Source organism: Botryllus schlosseri, chromosome 8, assembly GCF_051294905.1.
Source record: "Botryllus schlosseri isolate E-star chromosome 8, Bs_hap1, whole genome shotgun sequence".
NCBI classification, from domain to species: Eukaryota; Metazoa; Chordata; class Ascidiacea; order Stolidobranchia; family Styelidae; genus Botryllus; species Botryllus schlosseri.
This window is the reverse complement of record NC_137243.1, coordinates 15,377,468-15,396,927: the sequence shown is the minus strand read 5'-3', so window position 1 is coordinate 15,396,927 and position 19,460 is coordinate 15,377,468. Positions and strand designations below refer to the sequence as shown.

General features: G+C 39.9%; 4 protein-coding genes across 4 annotated transcripts; 2 read left to right on the top strand and 2 right to left on the bottom strand.

The window, feature by feature from the left end:
* Positions 1-204: 204 nt before the first annotated feature.
* LOC145444285 (P-selectin-like) lies at positions 205-8,596 on the top strand. Its single transcript, XM_080322230.1, has 8 exons — positions 205-673; positions 845-933; positions 1,326-1,430; positions 2,510-2,618; positions 2,679-2,804; positions 5,789-5,929; positions 7,837-8,067; positions 8,183-8,596. Exons 1-8 carry the CDS (start codon positions 586-588, stop codon positions 8,341-8,343), a joined length of 1,050 nt encoding a protein of 349 aa, XP_080178356.1. The 5' UTR covers positions 205-585; the 3' UTR covers positions 8,344-8,596.
* A 2,844-nt stretch (positions 8,597-11,440) lies between these two features.
* On the bottom strand, positions 11,441-16,835 carry LOC145444288 (L-rhamnose mutarotase-like). The gene is made up of 2 exons (XM_080322233.1): positions 16,483-16,835; positions 11,441-11,817 (listed from the first exon to the last, which is right to left on the bottom strand). Exons 1-2 carry the CDS (start codon positions 16,738-16,740, stop codon positions 11,680-11,682), a joined length of 396 nt encoding a protein of 131 aa, XP_080178359.1. The 5' UTR covers positions 16,741-16,835; the 3' UTR covers positions 11,441-11,679.
* A 127-nt stretch (positions 16,836-16,962) lies between these two features.
* LOC145444287 (uridine diphosphate glucose pyrophosphatase NUDT14-like) lies at positions 16,963-18,261 on the top strand. The gene is made up of 7 exons (XM_080322232.1): positions 16,963-17,208; positions 17,273-17,316; positions 17,381-17,445; positions 17,513-17,578; positions 17,638-17,809; positions 17,879-17,945; positions 18,019-18,261. Exons 1-7 carry the CDS (start codon positions 17,125-17,127, stop codon positions 18,184-18,186), a joined length of 666 nt encoding a protein of 221 aa, XP_080178358.1. The 5' UTR covers positions 16,963-17,124; the 3' UTR covers positions 18,187-18,261.
* Positions 18,251-19,255, bottom strand: LOC145444286 (isochorismatase domain-containing protein 1-like). Its single transcript, XM_080322231.1, has one exon. It carries the CDS (start codon positions 19,179-19,181, stop codon positions 18,348-18,350), a length of 834 nt encoding a protein of 277 aa, XP_080178357.1. The 5' UTR covers positions 19,182-19,255; the 3' UTR covers positions 18,251-18,347.
* Between the last annotated feature and the right edge of the window lie 205 nt (positions 19,256-19,460).

Sequence of the window (19,460 nt, the reverse complement as noted above, 5' to 3'; positions counted from 1 at the left end):
TGCCAGGTATACAGAATTGACATTGAATTCTCAGCACTTAATGTCATGTGTTTATGAATACCTGCGTGACTGATTGTCCATGAATATTCTACTTCGATCTTATCATTACAATGGACAGCAGAAAATATGACAAAACTGTGATATCCTGGAACTAATTATGCCATACTTCACAAAACCTATGATCCGACGAGACATTATGTTTAAATTGCGTCGAAAGCTTCCCTGGTTCCGCGATGAAATGTTACAAAACAATTTGTCGATAATTTTGAATTGTAAACGGAATGGAGTTATTATGCAGGTGATGTCACAACGGATTGAAGACTAGCTACTCTCAACATTAGGGTATGAAGCCACGTGACATACGTTCAATCGTACGCACACGGGTCAACCACGTGATTCCGCCGCGAATGTCTTCGCGTAGAAATCCTATTCATCTCTGAATCACTACCGAATAGCTTCGACTCGTATTTGGACACAAGTCGGAAGTAATCAATTCGTTCGAGATCACCCTGAGTCACGTAGACTCTCACATAAGACATCAACTGCGAGAAGCCCATTTATTTACTTCTAAATTGCGAGGAAAAGATGCAGGTCGTGGAAAATATGAGGCCGTGTTGTACAACTACAATAACGTTTCTTGTTGGATTTTTGTTTACGTTCAGCGATGTTGACGGTGAGCTTTGAAATAATTCAATTATTTTTAGAAATCATTCCATGATAGATGCCGCCCAGAGGTCTGTTCAACGTTCGGCCAAGACATAAGAAATAGCTAAAACATGGATTGTATCTAATTATAAAAATCAGTGTCATCATTTTTATAAATCTCTGCATCTTGCCTGTGTAGGATTGGACTGTCTTAGATGCACGAACGCTCGTTCCGTTGACGAATGCGTACAGAAAGGCGAAATAATAACTTGCCAATCTGATCAAGAAGTAAGTATTAGTTGCATCATGGTATCATTCCCAGGTGCGCAGACACAAGCACTTTGCACAGCTCGCTGGCTATCTCCATCTGCTCAAAGAGAATGAGGGCACCTATAGCCCTTTCTGAACGGGTGCACAACTGCACAATTTGATAAGCCCGGCATTAACTGAAAGCTACTGCGGGTTGATTTTGAACGTATGTATTTTATTTTGCTCATGGTCCCGGAACCGCCCAAAAGCATCCCAAATTTTGTCCCGTGGAGAATTGGCCTTGTGACGAACAATCACGTCGTGGAGAAACGATGCCTGCCCTACGGTTCGAGATATTGGGTCACATCCGCGTTATACAGCACAATACTTTCCGCTCAACCGTGGGTTGATAGCCTAATTTCTTCATGCAGATGGTTTGCGCAACGGAAATAAGATACCACAGTGGGTTTCGAGGAAGATCAATGATCACCAAAAGTTGCAAACAGTCTCAAGCCTGCAACAATGACAAACTTCAGGTCAGCATGCAAGCATGGAGTAGGGTTGTTCAAAAATACCTTTTTCCAGATTCCAGTGATTCACTGATTAAATTGTCAGGCTACCCTAAAAAACGGTGCACACCAAATTTAATTAAATTCTAACGAATATAAGCCGCCGCAGAGTCAATTTAAATTTTTAATATATTATGAAAAATTGATCTTTTTTTAATTTTTCTGTCAGCCTCATAAGATTGTTGAGCTGTCTTCAAAAACGATGCAAATCAAATTTAACTCAATTCCAATCTGTAGAAGTGCAGTTGAAAGTTCTGAATTTCCAAAAATAGCATTGACGGTGGGCATGGTCTACTAGTTTTTAGTAGGCCATGCGGTGGGTATTCCCAGAATTATGAATGAAAAGCACTAATAACTTCGCTTCTATGGTTGGAATCGAGTCAAATTTGTTCTGCATCGTTTTTGAAGACAACTCCACAATTTCATGGTGTTGACAGAAAATAATAATAATAAATTAAAAATTTTAATTGGGTCTCTAGCGGCTTATAGTAGTTAGAATAGAACCAAATTTGGTGAGCAGCCCTTTGTAGGGTAACCTGACAATTCAAGCAGTGAATTACTGGAATCCGGAAAAAAAGAGTTATTTTTTATCAACTCTACTGTACAGCTTAATCATGTTCATGCCACATCTTCAATACTATTCATGACTCTCATGAGCCGAAATGCCTGTATGCCTGATTGTCCCGGACCAGCAGGTTTACACCCCTAGACTAAAGCATCCCTGCGTCCTCAAGCACCATCAAGAATATACCTCTCTCTCAAAATTGCGAATACAGTTAGACTCATTTCGGTAACTTATGTGTTTTTGTGGTTATTAGTTTTAGTTTTTTTAGGCACTGATGCTAAAATCCATAAAACTGGTGACGCTAAATCGCGCGAGACTTGAAGAAAGATATTTAGGCAGATAATTCTGCCGAAAAATATTCGACATTATTTTGATTTACGAAATAATTTTGTGTCAGTTCGAGCTCCCCCCCCCTGCCAATTATGGGTTTAGGGTTGCGGCTGTAATGGACATGTGTATAACCCTACGCATATCACTATAGAATAAATTGCAATGTCGGAAAAGGCGACCGAATTCGGTTTGTCGATGCTGCTGCAGTGGATTAGAATGTCACAAGAAAAAAAATTGGTGTCAAGGGGATGTCAACATAGGTTGGTTCATTGTCACGTACATTTGGAAAAGCACTGATTGTTTTGTAACATTATTATCAGGACGCAGTAGGCCAATGAACCGATGTGTTAAGAAGCCAATCGCGCCTGTTCACGGCGAGATGGAATGCACATTCACAAATTTTCTAGGAGAAATTGGATCGAGTTGTCAGTTCATTTGTGAATTCGGTATGTATGCATGCATGTTATGGATGTTGTTGATTTTGTCAAGATCTGTCCTGCTCATGACCGTAACCAATAATCTCGATCATATGTAACGTGCTGGTCATTGGAGTCACAAATTTCCAGCGGCTCATATATGATTTTCTAAAAACTCTAAATTGCCAACCTGACGGCTACATATAGGCTAGTTTAACTTCCAGTTGCTACTCCGCAAAATGTGGATCCCGGAGCCGGTCCATGCTGAGGCATAACGCAGAGAGAATTCCAATCCCATCCTATACAACTTGGTGATTCGTAGCGCCTGCTATATACTTCCAAATGGATTGCGATATTCCCTGAATGAGCGATCAACTGCAAGTGACGTAATCGAGAGTTTTTAAGTGACGCATCTAAAATTGTCGTTCTATTCGTTTGAGTATAGATAACTAACCTACGTAGTAGTATAGATAACTAACCTACGTAGTAGTATAGATAACTAACCTACGAAGGTTAGTTATCTATAGTTTGAGTGACATATATAAATTAAGTTGTTTCGAGCAGCATCATACGCAATTTCTATTGTGTTCCCAAAACTCGTGTTCCATGTTTGGACATCAGGATCGTATCCCTATATATTACCTTGCCTCGCAAGCAATAGCTGTTCGTGTCTCTAGCAGTAAGCGCCATTCTATGACAAACGCTGCAAGCCAGATTAAATTTGACCTCGAGACGCGATTGACACTCGAGCTGAACTTTAAAAATATACTCAAACTAACATTTGATATATTCCATATCAGAGGTTGAATTGATATGCCATGATCAATTGATCATACTAGTACATGTAAAAACTTTCCATATAGTTTGTTGACAGTCAACTAACTAACGTTTTTTTAGTAATAGTCCTTGTTTTAGTTGCGGATATTGAAAATCATATCAAAATACATCAGCCCAAGCTTTGTCAACAAAAGGAATTCGTGTACCGTCTTAAAATAGTACATTGAGCGCTATTTTATTTTAAATAGTATATTCATATTGAAATGAACCCGAATATTTTCGGCTGACACTCGTCAGGGGTAATCGTCAGCAACTAGTAGAGAATTGGAAAGAACATACAAGCGAGTGTCAGCCGAAAATATTCGGGTTCATTTCAATATGAATATACTATTTAATTGTATACTGAAGTTCTGTACCTCCAAGAAGCTCTTCAGCTATTTTATTTCAGACCTCATTTCATGCTGGTGACGTCATATTTCGAGATACGATTGTTGATATAGGCTACAGCGTTCTTTCCAATTCTCTACTAGTTGCTGACGAATACCGCTGGCGAGTGTCACCCGAAAATAATCGGGTTCATTTCAATATGAATATATTATTCAATTGTATATTGAAGTTCTGTGCCTACAAGAAGCTCTTCGGATATTGAAAAACGAGTAGTTCTATTTCTAGAATTAACTCTAGTTCAGTGCGATTCTTAACCTTTAATAACCTGGGAATTCTTACACACATATTTATTCTCTACTAGTTGCTGATGATTATCGCTGACGAGTGTCAGCAGAAAATATTCGGGTTCATTTTAATATGAATATACTATTCAATTACACACATATGTAAGCTTTCGAGAAACCCGTAATTTTCACTGAGTCACAAGAACAAAAATCTACCGCATTCCACATCTCACTACACATTTATTACATTACTATGTATTACGTGTGCGTCTGGGAACGCCGGTATAGTTCTGTGGTTGATACAGTTGCGGATTTTCAAAGGTCGTTAGTTCTCGTTCTAGTTGCGGATTTTGAAAAGTGAGTAGTTGTATCTCTATAGTTGCGAGTTTAAAATAGTGAGTATAATTCTAGTTCTAGTTCTAGTTGCGCATTTTGAAAATCCAGTAGTACAAGTCCGGCTATGATAATATACAATATCCACTGAACATCGCACACTGCTGCACACTGCAAATGTGCAGAGTTCTATATGTACGTATTTGTATAAGTATTGGTTTAGCAAGCCTTTGCTTCATTTGTGGCCATCAGACTATACAGGTATAGATATAGAAATTTGTAATCACCAAACGATGGAAAATTATTCATTCATCATGAGTTTATGCTTTGCTCGCAAGTTCAGACACCCCAAAATAGCTGTTTCGGGAAAGGCGCAACATTAAGTAGGCTACGTCTACTTTATACATAAAGTCCAGATATGCAAAAAAACATTTGTGCCGTGGAACGATGAAACATTTGAAACCGCTAAGAATAATTAAGATGTTGATGTTGAGAGTAGTAGGAGGAATAAAACAGCGATGAGCTATTTCGCCCAGTCATTAGAACGATATTACTCATAAAAATGATGGACATAGGTGGCCATTGGCCAGAGTAGTCACCGTTCGTACTCAAGTATAGACGTGGAAGTAACGGCTTCTAAGTAATTGAAAAAGTAAGTATTCAATGCCTAGTTTTGCCTCGGAAACTGAAAGCTGGAAGATAGAAGTAGAAATACTTCGTAAATGACTACCTCTGATGATGGTTACATATCCTAAACTACTTTCTTACTTTACAAAATTCAACGTGTTTTACTGAAAAACTGTTATAAGTAGAAGTGTAAGTAGTCCAAATACGTAACCACATGATCAAGTAGTGTAGGTAGGCAAAACATACTTGAGTCGTCCGAAAAATTAGAAGGAGAATACATCTGCTCGAATGTCGATTATAGGCATTGTCACTTAAATGAAACCGACCTACACATGAACTCGAATCATCTGTCATTCAAACGAGTTATCAGTCAAACAAAACCGACCGACCTGAACTTGAATTATTATTTGTCATTCTAATAAATGCCATTCTCATTTGTTATTCAAATTAATTGTGACTCATAGATCCTGGAAGGATCGCTATCTTTATAACTATGGTGACGCAGCTCAACACGTCGTAGCTGCCAAATGAAAAGGATGATAATTTGACGTCTATATAATATATTCGAAGAATCTATAATTCCATTTGTATACCTGCCGTAAACAGGTTACGCCATGAAAGGCAACAGCGTAAGTACGTGTAGAAGAATCAAAAGAAGATTGAGGCCATTCTTCAGCCCCACTCCGACGTGTGTAGCTGCTCCAGTCGAAGGAAATACTACAGAATCGCCCATAATTTCATTCACAGGTGATATTATATAGGATGCCCGTGAGCCTTAGCCTATGGTTACATTATTTTTGTGGTTCAAAATCCGGATACTCTTTAGCGCTTGCTAGTCGATTTTAAAATGAGGTATAAACACATTGTCTGTCAATTTGATGTCACACTATCAATGCTTTGCCTATCGATTGTAAAGATGAGAGGATTTCTAGGCATAGGCCGTGAATTATCTCTCATGTTATTGGGTCATCTCTAATTTGATCTCTGGTGAATGCTATATGGTTGGCATTCTCACATATGGTCTGCAATAAACTTCTTCACGACCCGTATAAAAGTATCTGGTTGGTCGTATGTTTGACACCCTGGCTGCTGTAAACACTGTTTGGTCGGCACAGTTCTGTGGTTGTTAGGCCTACATATTGTAACCAGGACCGAAACAACACTTTGTCAGCCCCCTTCCACCCAAAAAAAACTTCTGGTCTGGGGTCACCATAGGGTGATAAACTCTACTTCTTAGGGGCTTGCCTCTGGTTACTATTCGTGCCGAGCGCGAAAAATTGTTAAATTTCGTGAATGAAATCTGTTATTACCATTGGTTCTTAGATATATTATATAATATTATAATCCTCTCTCCGCCCACGTGATTAGAGTTATAGCGGTAGAGCTGGTGGAGGTGATGACTTCGATAATGCAGGGACGATAATTGCAGGGTTATAATCAAGTCACAAGGCTTCGAGTCACAAGTCAATCTCACCTTTATAGTTGTGACTCGAGTCAAGTCGAGTCATTTTCAATTTGCCACCGAGTCACATCCGAGTACAAGTCAGCGAGCAGAGGGTCGAGTCCGAGTCATGGTATTATGACCCAAGTTCGAGTCCAAGCCAATAAATTGACTGCTCAGTTTCCAGTTAAAGTCTTGTTTAACCCACTTTTTAAAACTGTTTGGTGATAACCAACGGTTCGCATTTATATACTAATTTTTCTCCCTTTTAACATTTTCTGGTCGCATTTTCACGTACCGCTACAAATAGATGAAATACCAATAGTGTGGTTAGAGTACTATTCTTCGAAATTACAATGAAATGTCGGTCTTGGCCGCCTGAGTCTCGAATCATATGACTTGGTCCGAGTCATTCGCAATGACTCGAGTCCAAGTCGAGTCATTACACAGATTGACTCGAGTCGAGTCATTGCTGGATTTTGAGAAAATGACTCGAGTCATTACAACCCTGGATAATTGTACATCGATAAGTCTTGTCCATGTCACACGTATAAAACTATATTCATGAGCCGAAATGCCGGTCCGCACCAGTAGGTTGCACATCCGGTGGTTTCGAACCTTTTATGATCGCGACTTCAATTCTAATTTGAAAATGTTCCATAGCTCACCTCGAAATTTTGTGAGGTGAGTTGAGTACTGAAAAAGGTCAGCACGGGACCTAAGCCGGTCAGCACCTTTGCCCAGACTTGCTCACGGCCTATTTTGGAAGCTGATTACGTTCAACATCCCCAGAAAAAAGGCAAATGATCCCCAGGTTGAGAATCAACGTCTTTGACTGAAGCATCAAAACGGCCTTAATCGACACTAGGAATATTTATCGTCTCTCATAATTGCGATTAATTTCCGCAAATGAAGGTTATTTTTGTAAATATTTTTATTGTATTTTTTGCGAGTGCAGGGGACACTAAATCGCGCATGGCGCGAAGAAAAATTTCAAGTAGCATAAATCTGCCACAGAAAAAGTTATTGTTTATGTTGATTCACGAAAAAATTTTCAGCTCCTTTCAAGTCTGAAAAATTCCGGACATTTAAGCATATTTTAGCATTTCCTCCCGGACGCAGTTTCAACACTGAAATTACGGACATGTCCGAACGTATGGCAACCCTATTAGCCTGAAATTGTAACTGATCGAGTACAACCTGTTGTTGACAGTCCCAGGAAAGCCGAAGAATACACATGCAACTTTGCCGTCTAAAAATCGGCAAGGACATCCTTGTAATAATATCCCAATGGGATCTCAACGGGGAGGAAAATCGTGTATAAGCAGTGGAGACGGGGTCGTATGTACCTACTTCTGTCCGGACGGGGTGCGACTAATTGGAGACGCCGTAATTACGTGCAACAATTCCACTGGATGGTCTGCTGATCCACCAATATGCGGACGTGAGGAAATCTAATCATTTCTGGAGTGCGCGCTATAATAGTTGTGAAAGATTAGTCATGTTTGCTGAAAATATATACAGATGTAAATCTCATTATGGAGTTTCTCTACTTACAGGTCGCTGTGAGGAGCTTGCTGGTCTAAATAATGGAGCGCGAGTACGCGTAGGGTCGGGAAGCGTGGGCACTTACTGCTACTTCTCTTGTGATCCGGGATTTGTTCTGATTGGAGATCCGCGCGTTCAATGCATCTTTGGTAGACAGACCCGTGTGGGATAAAACATTACCAATATGCCGTATCGATATTCCTAAATGAGTTTGGCATCATTTAGAATGCTATAGGCCAGTGGTCGGGAGCCTATGTCTTGCGAGCCATATATGGCTCTTTTGGGTATAAGATATGGCTCTTTTGTCAACTGTTTAATTTTTGTACTTAATTTATCAATATGCAGGAACTTGATAATAATTATTCACCACGGTCAGAATAATTATTCTCATTGCAGTATAAACATCACATTGAGAGGTCAAGACAGTGACGTATTTAGGGTCAGGGGCTCGGACCCCACTCTTCAAAATAATCAAATTTAAGTTGCGATCGCGACGGCGACCGCCTCGACATCTTGGTTTGCACGATACGTTGATCAAAAAGAATAGCAGACATGGCGACGTCTCTATGACAATGCTGTTTTCAAATACATATTGTCTTCCCTATCTACGGCGAAAAATGAACTGCGATGAAAGTGACACTCACAATTACAAATTCATATTACATACAAAGACACAACGCCATATAGCCATCCACGTTCTTGATTACTAAGTAGCTTAGTAGCACTGCCGTTAAAATGTAGGCGTGTATAGTACAACGTTATGTTACCGCCGAATACTTTGAGAATTGGGAAGTCGATCGATATTTAGATTTTCGGAATTAGTGCAACGATTGCATTCGATTATTTTCAGTTATCATATATTCTAAGATATTTAAGAGGATTTGTGCTATCACAGGTGAGGTTTGGTCCGTCCATGCCTCACCTGTGCCTACCTCTCCTTTAGCGCTTTTTCGAACAATAAATACGCAAATGGCGTGACTTTATGAATAAAAATGTTCAAAATGTAGCCATTCTTGAATATCGATAGAAAATACCAATAATTCATTGAAGGTTTCAAAATTTTATTTCTCTAATCCCGACGACAGGTGAAACACTGCCTCACTGCCTCCCCTGGCCATACGGTTCTCATTGTAATACAATTACCAAGAACTTACAAAAGATGTATGTAACACAAGTTTCGCATGCTCATTTGCTCAAATAAGGGAACCAGCATGATTAGTACGAGTTTTTGAAGAGTAAATATGGCGCACACGACGAATTCCATGTACTGAGTTCAAATTTGTGTTACCATGACATCACGAATTGTGACTTACAGTTGACTGACATGTATGGCTCTTTGGAAGGTAGAATCATATACTTCGTTTCCATGCACGGCCGACGGACGACCGAAAGGCCATGACGCATGCGTTGTACATGTCGGCCGTGTTTCCATGACCAGGCGTAATCCGACCGTGACTTGGCCGAACTAGGCGGGCGAAGCGTTCGCAATGACGTTTTTGGCTTACTTACTCAATAATTTCATAATAATCACAAGATTGCCATCGGTAGGAATTAGCCAAGACGACATCAAACAACCCACTTTGACCTTGAACACGTAAGCCTAAATCCAACATGTAAAATGGTCATGATGAACCACTTGCTTAAAACTAACAGAATATAAAATAACATGAAAATTAGGTGGCATATCCTAGTATGTGGGAGATATAGATATGGGATATCGTGGTCCGATAATTTCGAGCGCAGACTAGTAACTTGTTGTACAGTACCGCGGTACTACTATAGATAACTAACCTACGGATAGATGCGCATCACGTGATTCACGGTCGAGTGATGCTACAGTCGAAGATTTGTTGTCGCTTCATAGCATGGAACGGCAACGTAATTGCCAATCCCATAGATTTCGACCCGAGCGCTCAAATTTAATAAAGTTGATCTTATTTGAAAGCTACAGTCGCGTTGATTCTGATAATATACATTAAAATCTGATCAGGGCAATGGAACCCCCTCGAAATACCCCTCAAAGTCTGAAAATCGGCATTGTTCTAAACAATCGCAGTGACGCAGCACAATGACCATAACAATGGTCCTTGCGTGGTTGCGATTGTGTCCTGCTATAGATAACTAACCTACGTAGGTTAGTTATCTATAGTCCTACTCAGCGCGATTGAACGGCTCACTGCATTTGGGTTACGTCATACTTTCCATTGGGCCAAAGGTAATTTAACGACCATTTTTGATCGGCTTGCCGAGCGCTAAATTTGTTAAAACTGGTGTCAAAGGAAAGCTGCTGCTGTACTGATTACGAATAAATTTTATTCTGCCCATGGCCCTGAAACTAGGGTTACCATATTTTGGAACCGGCAAAGGAGGACACTGACAAAATTTTCAGATTCAGGATTGTGGGGTAAAATTCGGAAAAAATGATAAATTTTTCCCGACTTTGCGGCTGGTTGACTAAAAAAAGGTAAACTTTCCGGATCAGCTCCAGAAATATACAGTCTTTCTTCCACATTTTTCATTCTTTGACTCCGCTGGTCGAACCACGAATTTCATATTTAGCGTCATCTATGCCCATTCTCACTACACTCTGTCAATCATATTAGCTCTAAAAGCTGTAAAGGAGGACGAATCACCAAAAAGGAGGACAATTAGGCGTCCTCGGGGGACATTTTCAAAAACCCGAAAACGGAGGACAAATCCTCCTAATGGAGGACGTATGGTAACCCTACCTGAAACACCCCCAAAATCAGCCTTGAATTTTGCATGCTGAGGGAGTTTGACATTGTGACGCAACAATGCTGTCTTGCTCTTGCTCCTGAGTTGCAGTCTCGTTTTGACAGATAGCATGGTTGCGTCACAAATACCAACTCCATCACAATGCAAAATTAAACGAAATTCAACTATGCGGAGTCAAAGTTAGCTCCACAGAAACGACACTTATTGAACAAATTTATGCATGCTGGCCTGGTTTTAATGAGTGTCAGTCAAATTTATTTAGACGGCAGTTCAGGGCATGCCGAAGCTGTTTTGTCTGCGATGTCGTTGCTGACGGAATTATAACCATATCGATAACACAAATGGGCATGGAATCCTGTAAAAAAGAATTGGTAGGCTCAGGGATTTCTAGAACATTCTAGTTCTTGAAATCCCTGGGTAGGCTATATTGATGGCGTGGACGTTTCTGGTGCGGCAGAGAGGTTCAGAATGCCTTGCGAAGTAGAATATTTGATGACTTTTTTCGCGGATATACCCACTAGCAAATTCCGAAGTTTAAATTTTACATCCATCTTCGTTTAATTCACAACTTATACGAGCACGAATATTGCTGGAATGCTGCATGCCACATTTCAGACCATTCTCTGACCACAAAACAACGATAGGAAACCACATAATAGGAAGTTGCAAATATAGAGTGGGCTGGGCTGCAAGAGATATAATCCGATACAGAGTTGATAGTGTATGAGATCAGGTATAGTACGCGTGTAATACGACGCTGCTTTTGTAACCATCAGTTGAATGATTTGGGAGTATGGCCGTCATGGAAAACTTCTTCCAGAGGAGTCCACCAATCGTTACCGCCACCAGATCCCCCTTCGGAAGGCGGTGGCCCCTCCCACTGAAGGGGTTTTTGACAGGGTTCGCATACCTGTCAAAATGTTGAAACGGATGTCAGAAACTGAATGTGGTGACTGGGCCAGGAGCGAAGGGAAAATGAACCCGACAGGTCTAGGTCAGCGGTAGAGTCAATACATATCCGCATACAAGTTGAAATACAAGCAATTTATTCTAAATGAACACTAGTCAGCCTTCAGGATTATCAAACTACCACCTAACATATCGATCACGCCTTCCGCCAACTCCAACTCCACACATTTTCCGTATACGACTGCGACTCCTGAGTCTTTAAACGTACCGACTTGACTCCGGCTCTGACTATATTCTTAAGAGAACACCGACTCCGACTCCAACAGTATTACCAATTTACTTTGAAAATTATATGCCACATTGACGTTTAAATGACTATCATATAGCCATTAAACATATGCAAACACATGATTAACGAAGGCATGGAAAATTGTTCCATTGTGGCACAGCTCGAATTATTCATTATGCAATTAACATGAAAGAAAGCCTTTCGAAATATCCTTCCTTTTTTCATATTTTATAACATGGAGTCTCTAATATCCTAATATATATGAATCATTCAAACATGACATATATCCAATCCTGTATAATTAAAATGTAGATAAAACAATCGAATTGTAGCTCGTGTGTATTAGTCAGCAACTAATACAGAGATCTAACTTACTAATTTTCTCATTACACACTATACTGATTATCAGGGTTGTAATGACTCGAGTCGCGATTTTTGATGACGCGACTTGACTCGAGTCATTTTCTTAAAAATGAAAAATGACTTGACTCGAGTCAATTTGTGTATTGACTCGACTTGAACTCGAGTCATTGCGCATGACTCGGACCAAGTCATATGACTCGAGACTGGGTCTGCCAAGACAGGCATTTCATTGTAATTTCGAAGAATAGTAAAGTTTTCACACTGTTGTTATATCGTCCGTCAGTACTGGTACTTGAAAATGCTACCAAAAAGTGTTAAAAGTGAGGAAAGTTAGTGTATTATGAATGTGAAGCTATCGATATCACCGAGCAGGGTTGTAAAAAGTGGGTTTCACATGACATTATCTCGGAACTGATCAGTCAACACAATGACTTGGACTCGGACTCGAGTCAAAACACTATGACTCGGACTCGACACTCTACACCGTGACTTGGACTCGGACTTGACTCGGTGATGAATTGAAAATGACCCGACTTGACTCGAGTCAAAACTATAAAAGTGCATTGACTTGTGACTCGGAACCTCGTGACTTGGTTACAACCCTGCTGATTATAAGCACACACACTCTCACTACTAATAAACATTGGTCAAAAACGAAATTTAGGAAATAGTGAAATAGCATATGTCTAGTCTACATGCACTTACTCAAGTATTGATGGACTAGGAAATGCAGTCTTTCTTAATCATTTCTTCGACCCAAGCAGCTGAGCTACACCACAAATATTTTTAATTTTGTCAAGTGGGAAGCAGCGTCTCGTTATATTTATATCAATTTAAAAATTTTACAAAACCAGACGATGTATTTACTCTGTCACAGTATCATGGTATAATCCCAAAAATTGCATCAATTTTGGACTGCATCGCGAAGATGCATATTGCTATTTTCTTCCTCTATGCAACTGAATTGTAATTTGCAAATAATGTCCAATTTTATCTATATCAGGGGTGGCCAACCTTGTCGGCCATAGGGCTACATGAGATTTACGAAGTATTGCGCGGGCCACTTGAATGTTGATGACCATTTTTCAGTCGTCCGATAGGAGCGAACCGAATTAGGTAACGTTGAAACAATACTTATATTACTACACTTTAAAATTGATAACAATTATGTCATGAAAACTCTGTGTGCAACTGTGCAGTGTGCATCCACGTCGTGGTCGCGCGAGGCGCGACATAATTTTTTCAAAGGTAATGAATGATTTCGATCGATAAATATGTTACTTGCATATATTGGTCGTCGCCTCTGTATACCACTGAGCTCATTTGGCAAGGACAGGATTATTCGGCGTTTAGACATAGCAATATCGAAGGTTTCGGTGAACATGCATCTATCATTTTGTGCAAATGTTTCATCACCGACGATCTCGCTGCGAGCGCACAAGCTAAGTCGCATGTTGGACGACACCGTATCTCCTAATTGCGAATATAGTTATAGTCTCAATTCTGTAAATTACGCGTATTTATATTTTTCAGGAGGGGCTCCAATACTAAAAGCAAGAAATCGAGTGACAAAATATCATGCGAAGTGCCAAGAAAAATTCCAAGTCAAATAAATCTGCCACGAAATATTCTACTTTATGGTCATATATGAAGATCTGCGATAAATGTGGTTGGACCCTGGTTACGCCAATGCGTCGGAACTGATGTTTTATTAATCATCAAATCTCGCGGTCAGGCTAATCAAATTTTGGTTGGCCATGCAATTTTACCTGATGTTATAACTAATTTTGAGAATTACCTCGTGGGTATTGATCGAATTCATTCATTGCCTTGGAAAATATTTCGTGCTTCGTGCGACCAGGGCACGACTACACACTGTACAGTTGCACACGGACTTTTCATGACATAATTGTTATCAATTTTAAAGCGTAGTTATATAAGTCTTGTTTTCAATGTTAGGCCTACCTATAATTCGGTTCGTTCCTATCGGACCACTAAAAAAAGGTCTTCAACATTCAAGTTGCCCGCGCAATGGTTCGTAAATCTCATGTTGCCCTTTGGTCGAAAAGGTTGGCCATCCCTGACATAGATAAAATTGGACATTGTTTGCAAATTACGATTCAGTTGCATGGAGGAAGAAAGAAGCAATATGCATCTTCGCGATGCAGTCACAAATTGATGCAATTTTTGGAATTATACCATGATATCGTGACAGAGTAAATATATCGTCTCGTTGTAAAATTGATGTAAATATAACCAAACGCTCCTTCCCACTTGACAAAATTAAAAATATTTGCAGTGTAGCTTAGCTGCTTGGGTCGAACAAATGATTAAGAAAGACTTAAAGTCCTAATCCTTGATTACTTGACTAAGTGCATGTAGACTAGACATATGCTATTTGACTACTTCCTAAATTTCGTTTATGACCAATGCATATTAGTAGTGAGAGTGTGCGCGCTTGTAATCAGCAGTACAGTGTGTAATGAGAAAAGAATAAGATGCATCTCTGTAATAGTTGCTGACTCATACATAAGATCAACACTTCGATTGTTTTATCTACATTTTAATTGTACAGGATGGGCTACATGTCGTGTTTGAATGATACATAGCCTACATATTAGGTTATTGGAGAGTCCGTGATCCGCTTGTCTCACACCAAATTTGTAGTTTCTTTAGTATTTTATTATTATGCTGAGTGAATTGATTGATCCCAACCAGATGCATCCAAATTTATGACACAATATTTGTATTTGTTAATGCAGGGTGTGATCAGACCAGTTGACCCTACACAGCGTCATATCGGTCACACCCTGTCCCATACCGTTAAGTTCATCTATTGTTGTTTCATGTGCCAATGTTGTTTTCTTTACGGTTGGACAAATCAATAAATATCCCTCTCTCTCTCTATAAAAACTGATAAAATATGAAAAAAGGAAGGATATTTAGAAAGGCAATCTTTCATGCATAGTGAATAATTCGAGCTGTGTCACAATGAAACAATTTTACATGCCATCGTTAATTATATGTTTGCATTTGTTTAATGGTTATATGATAGTCATTTAACCGTCACTGTGGTATATAATTGGTAATTGGTAATATTGTCGGAGTCGGTAGGTTTAAAGACTCAGGAGTCGGAGTCGGTACATTTAAAGACTCAGGAGTCGGTCCATTGAAAATATGTGGAGTCGGAGTTGGAGTTGGTAGTAAAATTTACCGACTCCGCAGCCCTGGTTTCGACACTTCCTATCTTTTCATTGTATCACAGTCTTGCGGTGTTTTGAAATGATGAAAATAATAATAAACTTATACTGATACAACCTACACCGATATGTCATTTTGACCATTTTCGTTCGTAATTCAACTTTGGGGTTCTTGAGCATACAATGTTCACGCGTAAAATACGAACATCGAAGACTTGAACGCTGAATCAATTTGCAATTTCATCACTTACACTACGCAGTGCAGCAGACGTCATCGATCCGATACACAAATCTTCACAGACCGAAAAGATCATCGCTCTATCAAATATGCCGGACCTGGCGTGTGGAACAGTATCCCGTCCTCAAGATTACCGGACCACGACCTGACCTATCGATCTCGCCTTCCGTGACATGCCACCCCATTTTTGTCGCTTGCTTTTTTCTCTTGTAACTTCTTTTACTTTTTCATTCAGTGTGCCTGCCTTCTCTTTAGATCGCCTAGGTCAAGGTGGGTGTCTGATTCCAAAGACTACTCCAAGTCGTTTCTATACATTCCTATCTTTTCATTGTATCGCAATTTTTGTGGTGTATGGAACGGATGAAAATTGCTAAGTAACCGAACCTTACCGAGCTGATCATATCGACCAGAGTGAAATGTGACAAGTGAAAGACGCTCAAACACGATACCGCAGAGCCCAAACTCAACAACTCATTATCACGTACGCGACAAGGACCATTAGATAGAATTCTCGTAATTGCGGATTCGCGACATAATCCTGCTGTAGTTTGACGAGGTTAGGTTTTGACAACTCACCTTCCACCACTCTTTTGTTTTTGAGTCCGCCGCTATCGCGGCCATGTCCTTCTCGACATCTTCTCCAATGTACTCCATATGAGAAAAGAGCACACCCAGCTGTTTACAGTAATATATCGTGAAATTTCTTATGTTGCTTTTTGTTAGTCTATCCAGCACATCTGGCCATACGGCGCTATGCAATTTCTTGTATTCTTCTAATTTATCTCCATTCACGTATATCACTCCTCCATATCGGATTGGCTTTATGCTAGACATGATTTGCTAGGAATCACGACGAGCTGCAACACAGAATGCGTGAGCTGTATGCGACCGCACACATTCTAGCCGCTACGAGGTATATGATTTACCAAGCGGTTGTCACGCGCCATGGTACGTCAGCAAATTTGAGTCGCCTAAATTCAGCAATCCATCCATAATTATCTTCAACGTAGCTAACTGCTATGGTATTGCTTGACCATAAAGTTTGATCAACGAATTTAAGCGGGCATGACTTTTATATTCAGTTAGCAATATTAGCATACGGTCGTCTTTCACCACGTCCATGTAATACGGTCTTCCGTCGCACATATAGCTGCAAGCTACGACCACGGCATATAGATTTTGGGCAATATTCTGATCCGAAGCAATTCTTGAAAAGACATGGATGAAGTGGAGATCCACTCAGTAGGGAAACTCGGGGAGTCGGCCTTCGTAAGACCTATGCAAGTAGTCTTCACTCAGAAGGTATTTTTCTTTGAATTATTTACCCGAAATAGTTACCTCTGTTAACTGGCTGGTATACTTTTAGGGTGGAAAACAACGTAAATGGGACTACATCAGGGTTCATGATAGGCAAGTATTGAAGTCTTACCCCATTGATAATAGATTTTCTCAACAATCGTTTTTCCTTGAACAGTGTGGCAATACTGATTTTTAACACAAGTCTCAACTGCATTGTAATGGTTAGACAGTTTCGGCCAGGTAAGGTGGCAATGTTGACCTTCAAGCACCTTGTTCTGTTATAATTATTCGGGGAGACCAATTTTAGCTGTCTACATGCATGAATGCCACAAGCAACACGAGAACCGAAATGATTTGAAGACTCAAAAAACAGGTAGGCTAACTTTTCTCCAAACATATTGTCATAAAATACAACGGGTTCTGCATATTTAGTGGTTGAGATATCAAAAGATGTATCTGCTCAACGTGGCTTCTTGTACGAGCTCTGTGCTGGCATAATAGACAAATCAGGAAAGACAACTGAGGAAATAGCATCAATGGAGGTATTAGAAGAAACGGGGTATAAAGTGTCACCTGAAGAATTCAAACTCATCTCTAGATTTAGGTGAGACACCGATGATCAGATGATTTACATTCAGATTTAGTATAAGCAATAACCATACTCTGTAAATAGGTCGGGAGTTGGTACTCATGGAAGTGTGCAGTCGCTTTATTATGTCGAAGTCACTAATGATATGAAGGTGGGTTAACATTAGTGGCTTAGGCTATATTCATTTTTGTGTCTTATTTGCACTTCTACTTTTTTCTCAACAGGTGCAGGATGGGGGTGGCCTGGAATCCGAAGGAGAAATGATAGAAGAATTCCACCTTCCTGTCACTAAAATACATGATTTCCTGAATGATTGTACAAGTTTAGATAGGCCTTCCGGTGTTATGTTTGCACTTACATGGTTCCTCGCAAACAAAAGTCTAAATACCTGATTAGTGATTATGCTATCAATATTACGGAATTGTAGTATATTTCTTTTCTATAATACACTGAGAGTATGTTGCATATCTATTTTACTCGAGTAGGAAGAATCTGACATGATCAAATTTCAATAATAAATCATAATTTGTTAAGGAACAGGTGAATAGCTAGTTCACAAGCTTGACAGCCCATTCTGTGGAGGAGTTGCCTTGATCAACCCTTGTATTTCCTTGAACTTTGGATGATTTTTATCTTTCACAAGTTGCAGAAGGGCAGTTTCTGCCGTAGTAATGATAGCTCCATGAGATCTCAAGCGTTCGAAAGCGATGTGCCTATCAACATCAGATCTTGATGAAGTAGCATCAGCCACTACATGAACTTCGATTCCTCTAGCAAGCAGGTCCAATGCTGTTTGTTGAATACATACATGCGCCTCAACACCAAAAAGTACAACACTTTGCAGGTTACCCAGTTCTTCTAGCTTTTTTTCCATCTCCGGCACCATCATTGAGAATACCGTCTTTTCGATAACAGCATTTGCTTTTGTGATGTTCAATTCAGGAACCGTCTTTAGTAATCCTTTTGGATACTGCTCCGTGACAAGAACAGGTATATCGAGTGCATAAGCACCATCCAATAACCTCTTTGATACCAGAACGATGTCCTCGAAATGAGCAATAGCTGGTCTGAACCGCTCTTGCATATCACAACAAAAAAATGCACAACTATCTTGACTCAAATTACCCAATCTTTTACCAACATTACTTCTCTGGATCATCCTTACTTTGCTGCCAGAGACCAATGTAATATCATCAGTGGTCGGTATGTCTACCCAATAACTCCAATCATTGTCCCAGATCTGCAACACTACTGGAACTGCATCATGAATTTGATGCGGATATTGGTTTTGAAATTCATTTTTTAATGAATCGTGTGTGGCTTTCTTTGAAATCTTGGACGGCCTGGATTGATCTCCCAGAACAAGCAGGCATTCAGCAGGGTCCATGGTCTAAACTTGGCAACTTACAGATTGCTAACCCAAACTCTAAATAGTAGTTCTAAAACAAATTTTTTTTACCTTAGACCTTAACTATATCATAGCCCGATAGCCTACGGTATGACATACGAATGATATATTGCAGTACTAGATTCTGCTGCCATGCAGGAATGAAATGTGACTGCGAAATCAATCGCAGTGGGTCAGAATGACAGACCAACGGCAACGCCAGACTGTAAGGTAAAAAATGATTTTTGACTCAGACAGCTCCGTTTTGTAAGGCACTTT